At 51.9% G+C, this 7,044-nt stretch overlaps 1 protein-coding gene across 1 annotated transcript in view; it reads right to left on the bottom strand.

The window, feature by feature from the left end:
* HGD (homogentisate 1,2-dioxygenase) overlaps nucleotides 1–7,044 on the bottom strand; it is a 25,342-nt gene that overhangs the window by 17,657 nt on the left and 641 nt on the right. Inside the window, exon 2 of the mRNA XM_010287672.1 lies at nucleotides 2,252–2,323. Coding sequence (XP_010285974.1) covers nucleotides 2,252–2,323 — 72 coding nt within the window. The remainder of the gene's footprint in view (nucleotides 1–2,251; nucleotides 2,324–7,044) is intronic.

Here is a 7,044-nt window from a genome sequence, read left to right on the forward strand (position 1 = left end):
CCCAGCCACTGGGGCAACCCACCCGCTGCTACAGCAAGCTGCACGGGGCAGCGCTCGGGAGGGTCGGCGGCAGGAGCGTCGGGGGAAAGGGGGTTATTTCCCAACGCTTTACAGACCACAAAGCAGACCGTTATCATGCACAGATTTTTTTGAGACCCAGTGTTCAGAGGGGTTGCCCCAGAGCACCGTGTCTGGCTGGCTTTCCGGAGGGCTGATGAAGACTCGCAGCAGCTGCACCTTTGCCTCTTCCCACCTACACACTAAATGCCCCCTCCTCCTCCTGCCCTCTGCCCAGGGGAGGGATGCCCGGAGCAGGCATTTCGGTGGCGTGCTGCTTCCTCCTGGCAGTGCTGTTTGCTGCCCAGGAGCAGGAGTGACCTGTGTGGGAGCCTTTGCTTTTCCGCGGGACTTCTGCACGGTGCCAGTCCTCCTTTGGAGTTCGAAGGGGGCACCTTCCCCTTTGCGGAGCCCTGGGTGTGACTAGCACAGGTTTAAGCAGCCCTCATGGGTTCATAACTGAAGGACAGATTCCTCCTTTTCAGAGAACAGAAACTAAACGTTTTGATCTAAGTAGGCCAGCATCTATTCGTTCGAGATCAGCAAGAAGCAAAGGCATCCAAGAACTGCAGGGGATACCCCGGTGGGACAGTCGTACACCGTTCTCTAGCATCTCCCATCTCCCTCCTGCAAGGTCTAGTTTAGCACCCTGTCATCCTGCTGCGGCTGAGCGGACCAGCCATGCGTGCAGTATCCAACACTGCCCTGACAGGTGGGCAGAAGGAAGAGGTAAAGCTCTCATAACGCACGTAGCTTGCGGCCCTCAAACTCCATCTTGTCGGTATGGGTATGCAGTGAAGCAGGGGGATCAATAGCCCTTGTCATTTTTATCTTAGCCAGCACTACTGCAGATGCCAGTCTTACAAATACTGCAGAGGAGAAAGGATCCACCCCTGGGACTGGAGATTTTCCCATCTAACTCATTTTCAGATTTTTCTGTTAACTCTTTTGACACCGAGTGCAAACTCTGTACAGATGAGGGTACCTCCACCAGGAGCTGGAGGGGTCTCCTCTCCTGGAAAGTGGTGCTGCTCTGGGAAATCATGAGGAGCACATCCACCACAGCCCGCTGCCTGTTCAGACCAGCAGTCACCGCTGTCGATCTTCCAGTTTTAAGGTGCCTCTTTCTTTACATTGCACCAGCTGAGCCATCGGTCTGATCCAGCACAGCAGTTTTTCTTTCTTATGGGCACACCATAGGCTGCAATGCAGACCTAGGGGACACATATACGCATTTAATGTGTTCTAGTGTTGTGTGTTACTAGTGCTGTGCCAGTGTGGACACTGGCACACAACACACAAAACATCAGAACTGGGGAGATCCAGAAAACTCAGGAAAAGCAAAGGGTGAAGTGCCCTGTTTGACCTTAATTCTGCTGGCCTCTTTGCACAGAGGATGAAGGGGAGCTGACTTGCACCAAGGGATGTCACTGACTGAGTGTAAAATGCTGCCATCCAAGTCCAAGGGATTACAGGGCATCCAAGGGAGGGCACAGTCAGCCTCAAAGTGTGTGCTGGCATAAAGGAGATGAGAGAGCTTTAATTCTTCAGGGTTTTGTTCTTGCCTCTGTAGACTGAGTGGCTAGCATCACATGCGTTGAGGTTCCTTTCTTTAAAACAGAAAGACCCAACATAATTTAATCTAACATACTCAGAAGTTACTTACTTTTAAGAATGAATCTGTCAGTTTATTATTACAGGCATTCGTCTCCCCTCCTTACAAAAAACCTGTTCTCCTGCCAAAGGCTTATAAGCCAGCTTCATCGAACCCAGTTCCTATAGAAATCCCAGAAGCCACCTCTCCTGCGTGAGCATGTCTCTCTGCCAAGCTTCAGACTTCTTGCTGCGGTTTATTCCAGAGCCGACGGCTTCCTTCTCAGTGTGGCTCAGCCACTTTTATTGCAAACTCCTTTTCAAAAAAATGGCGTTGAGCGAAGGTAATTTAGGCAAGTCTTAACCCCCTAGGTGAAACTTGGAAGCTCATGAGTAACTTAAAAATAGAAAGTATGAATGGAAATCTTTAGTTCTGATTTTTGCCAGCATCTTATTATTCCAGTCCTGTATAAAGAAGGCTCCTGCAGACTTTTGTGGTAGCAGAGAGAAAGGAAACACATTAAGATTAAAAGAAGCCCAGGGTACAGATATTCACTCTATTCCATGTAATTTTAATAAAGCACTTTTAAAAACTCAGTACCTGTCCCTCCGGTAAAGCTCCTGGACAACGTGGATCCTCAGAAACGTGTTCATTTCCAAATCCCGACATGTACTGTAAAATAAACCACACAATGCATCAGCTTCTTGAATACACAAGTAAAACCTCTCCAGACAACCCATCCATTGCTTCCCATGCTTTTTTCAGACTCTTTGCACACATTAAGACTTTCTCAAGAGATCTACTTGCGTAGTGCCCCAGACCATTTTCACAGCTCCTGTGTTCACTTCGTTAGTTGACTGTGTGATGGACTGGGAAGCACAGAGAGGATTTGCTCTTCTGCTAAATCGGCATGTACATTTTGACCACATTCTGCACCATGAAGGCACTTGAGAAATAAACCAAATATCACAGATACAGTCAGACTCAAGAACAACAGGATGATGTATAGGAAGAAGAACTGCACACCAATGTTATGGAGGTTAATCCAAGTTAAATCTGACTTCGCTTGAATCATGGATGTTCTAAATTCTGCAGACTGCCTTGCAAATTAGTGCACTGAGTTATGGCCCTCAGATGCTCAGGGATTGAAACTGGGAGTCATTTGATTGTCAGGTTCTTGTGATACATCCCCGTGGCCATCAAGAGAAAGGCCAGGACGTAGCTGGGATGAGGGAGGAAAGGAAACTTGTCTGGCACTGAAACTATGTCACTGATATGCCCTAAATGAGCATCGCCCAGTTGGGTGTGAACTGTCCACCATGGTGGTGAGCAAGAATTAATCCATTACCAAGTGATAATCTGGTTTTCTAGGGCTATGTATACCTGAGAGACCCATGGAGAGAAGAGACCTGCTCCCATCCCTGCTCTGCCTACGGCTGCCGTGGTCTGAGAGGGAGCGTGGCTAAAAGCCGCAGGACCCTGGAGGATGCGGCTTCCAGCTTTGTGACACTGAGAAAAGCCCCCCAGTAAACGCGAGACACACAAAGCAAGCAGGTATAACAGAGACCTTGGCTTTGCACTGGCAGAAATGTAAATACCACCCCTTCAGATGCTATAGAAAGGCATGAAGCCACTCTGTCGAACTCTGCATGAACGCAGAGGTGTTTCGGCAGCGATCAGGGGTGCAGCTCCCTGGCCTGGGGAGAGAGTTAAATATTAACGCTCCCCTCTATCGACTGCAAGAGCAGCCGGGCTACTTGTCTGCCTTCAGGCTGCGGTGCCGGGATGGCAAAGCCCGGGACTCCCAACCCTCGGCTGACCCGCGCGTGTTTTCTCCGGTGCTGAGAAAGCCCCGGCAGGGCAGGACAGCCCGGGAGGCAGAGGTCTGACACGAAGGGGGAGCGACACAGACCCTATGCCTGGTTCACTGTATTGTTCCAGCCCCTGGATTATTTCCCCCCCGGGTTCTCAGCCTTGTGCAATTTGCAGCCCCTCTAGAAATTTCCCAGCGCAGCAGGCGCTCAGAGAGCAAACCTGAAACCTCCTGAGAAACCACGAGCTTTCCCCAGGCACCTTTCAGCGACCTGTAAGAACAGACCGTTCCCAGGGGGAAGCCAGGCTGGCTGGAAGCCCTGCTTAGCCTGAACCCGAAAACGTCTCGGTTTCCGTCAGTTCAGGGAGGATATTTCTCTTCTTCTCACAAATGAACGTGCATGGCACATCGCTAGGACTCTGCTCTCCACTGGGTTCTGCAAGAAGCATATTGATATGCAAAGCAGCAGGTCACCTAAGCAGCCTTGGCAAATGTATTGTACTGGAGCGTTTCTTTCTTTTTTTTTTTTTTTTTTTTCCCCTTGCTTTTTTTCCCCCCTCCCCTCTTTTAAACGGAAATGCAGCAGTATCTGATGGGACTGCAGCAGTTCCAGAATTAACTGAGACCTCCGCACTGCATTCTCCTCTACCAGCAACGTAAAGGTGGCAGGAGCATTTGCCTGTGGGGCAGCCTTGATGAAAAGGGGAGGAAGGGGGGAAGAAGAGGAAGGGGAGGAGGAGGAGGACATGCTGATTTTCGGCAGGCATAGCCAGCAAGGCCCAGCAGGCTCTGCCATTAGCACAGCAAGGAGAGGGTTAATGCAACGTGCAGGCTGCTTTGCTGAGCATCACCTGCAAAGTGCTCGACTTAAGGCTGGTGGAGAGCTGGGAGGGGACAGTCTGTGGTTCTTTGGTGGGTTTGCCTATCTGGTAACCAGCGTGTGCTCCCCGGCACCCTCCTGCCACGCTGCTGTGAGAAATCCACCCCCATCCTTCAGGCTCAAAAGCTGGTGACCTGCACAGCTGGTCTGCCCATCCGCATCCCCATCATCCCTTTGTTTCTGCTTGCTGGGCCGGGGGAAGGAAAGAAAACCAAGCCAGCAGCAAGCGCCTCGTGCCAGCAGCTGCTCGGTGCCCACAGCGGTGCTGCCCGGCACCTCGCCCAGGCTGGTGGCTCTCGAGCGCAGCGCTGCAGGCAGCTTCCAACCGGGCCGGACGGATTGCCGCTGCCTTCCTCCGCTGCGCATCTCCGGGGGCTGCAGAGCCGCTGGTCATCGCCCAGCGATGCAGGGGGCTGGGCTGGGGCAGGGGAGCCGAGCTGGGGAGGAGGAGGTGTTTTGGGAAAGGGTGGTTATCCCCCCGCTGCCCTGAGAGCAGGGGCAGAAGCTGCTGCATCATTGTTTGGTCAAATCAATTCTTTGTTCCCAAGGAAAAAAAAGAAAAAAAAAAATTAATCCTCAGGTAACTGCATCGAGGGCTGAAAAAAAGACATTGGCAGGACTGCAGCCACGGGAGGGGAGACATCGTCCTACCGGTGATTTATCACCCTGAGTGTGGCTCCAAGGCTTTGCCTGGATCTTTGGTGTGACTTTTCTCATTCACTCGCTTTATTTTGTCTTTCCCTGTGGCAGACTTCAGAGAGGCTTCTCTCCTCTCCATGCCCTTAGGGGTCAGTGTCAAACTACTTGGGCTGCCAAAAACAGCTGCGCCACACCAGCTCCCCGCGTGCGTTGGAGGTATCATGACCCAGGGCTGTGGAGCACCATGTGGGGACTCTGCCGATGCAGGTGGGTCAGGAGCAGCAGCGCAAGGGCCAGGCACACCATGGCCCTTCTCCTGGCCCACCCGCTGAGCCCAACTCCCACCTCTCAGTGTGCATTGCACAGGGTGGCCCCAAGCCTGCGGAAACGACCCCCCTCTGCTCACCCGGCACCCACACCAGAGCATCCTTCCTGGGTGAAAAAGATCTGGGAAGATGAAACCAACCCTTCTCCATGAAATGGCACCGTGTTTTTAGTCCAAAGGGACCTCCCTCTAGTTCTCTGCCTGGCCTCCACAGTTCCTAGCCATGTTCTAGGTATCTCCAGGTTGGGTAGGCTGATGGGCACTATTCTGGTAATTTGGCAAGCGGTTTTTCTGTAAAACAAAAAGTTCTCTGTCGTCCTTTCTTTTCACTTCTGCTTTTAATTACTGTTGTTATTTTGTTTGAGATCCTGTAGCTTTTTATGCAAACGGGATCTTAAGAATTCATCTGACTCGCACTTTGGTTTTTGTTTTGTTGTTTTTCGATAAAATGGGAGAGATAAAAGCACAGCATAAAAAATTCAGCAAAGCTCATTGATTGGAATAACTGTGATGCAAAGCAGAGCGCTCGCTATGGGTGTTGTGCTCTGACCTATAAACCATAACCTTTTGTTCACTGGATTAGACGGCAGGCATGGGAAAAATGCATCTGAAGTCTGAACACATAGACTGCAAAATAATTAAGGCCCTTCTTCAAATGCTGCATAATACGTTTCTCTATCAGCTCCTGCTGTAGGACACAGGAAAACAACATTCATCTCTAGACAAAAGGCATGGCACTTTGTATCAGCTCAGATCAGTCAACGTCGGAACATCTAACACAAACCGGCACAGACAAGGACATGATCATCCGGGGCAATGAGCAGTGCAGGTCTTTCACCCTCTGTGTGGGGCTCCACAGCCTCTTTGCAGGCTGAAACCAAAGAACCCAAACCGGAGCTCAGCCCCAGTCCTGCCTTGGTGCCACAGGGCCAACATCCCCAGCAGGAACTGCCATCTCCCCAACGTGTTGCCAACCCTCTGATCCAAAAGTGCCGGGGATGGTCCAGCGGCCAGACCCTTCCTGAAAGGACCTGCCCAGCCCCAAGGTGGGTCAGGGAACTCGGTGGAGTGGGGAAGAGAAGGATGGATGCCGGGAGGAGCAGAGAGGAAGAGTGAAGCAACACTTTTGGAGGAAAGTTGCAAAGAGAAGATGGGCTGGGGAGAGGTGATGATGGGGTATGGATGTATATGACATCTTGGAGAGGAGGCGCTGGCAGAGCAGCCCGTTCCCGTGCCCAGCTCTGGGCAGACCCGTGCTCAACCTGCTGCCACAGTCACACGGGCCAACACGGTGTTAGGGTCCGCTGGGAACAAGTCGGAGACGGAGACAGAGACAGAAGATGCTGTCAGGCCACTTGTCCGGAGTGGTACAGGGGCGAGGCTGCCCCGCTGCTGAAAGAGGAGGGTGAAAGCTGGGGAGCATCACGGACAAGCAAGGAAGAAGCACGGCAAAATTTCACTGTGTGAGCAGACAGGACTCTTCAGAGATTAATAAGAAGACTTGTAAGACCACTACGTAACATAATGAACATCGCAGGAGGTGGCAAAGGAACACAGGCATGTATCTCAGGCACAGACAGAGCTAGGAAAAGGCTTAGCAACAACGACAGCCCCAAAGTCTGGGAAGAAACACGACGGTCCTGCACAAGCTCTCGACACCCACAGCAGTCCTGGGGTGAGCCCTTGCCGCTCCCGCCTGCTGCGGCGTTACTCACGCGCCCCGATGGCCCTGGGGC

The sequence above is a fragment of the Phaethon lepturus genome, unplaced genomic scaffold (genome assembly GCF_000687285.1).
Source record: "Phaethon lepturus isolate BGI_N335 unplaced genomic scaffold, ASM68728v1 scaffold11245, whole genome shotgun sequence".
NCBI classification, from domain to species: Eukaryota; Metazoa; Chordata; class Aves; order Phaethontiformes; family Phaethontidae; genus Phaethon; species Phaethon lepturus.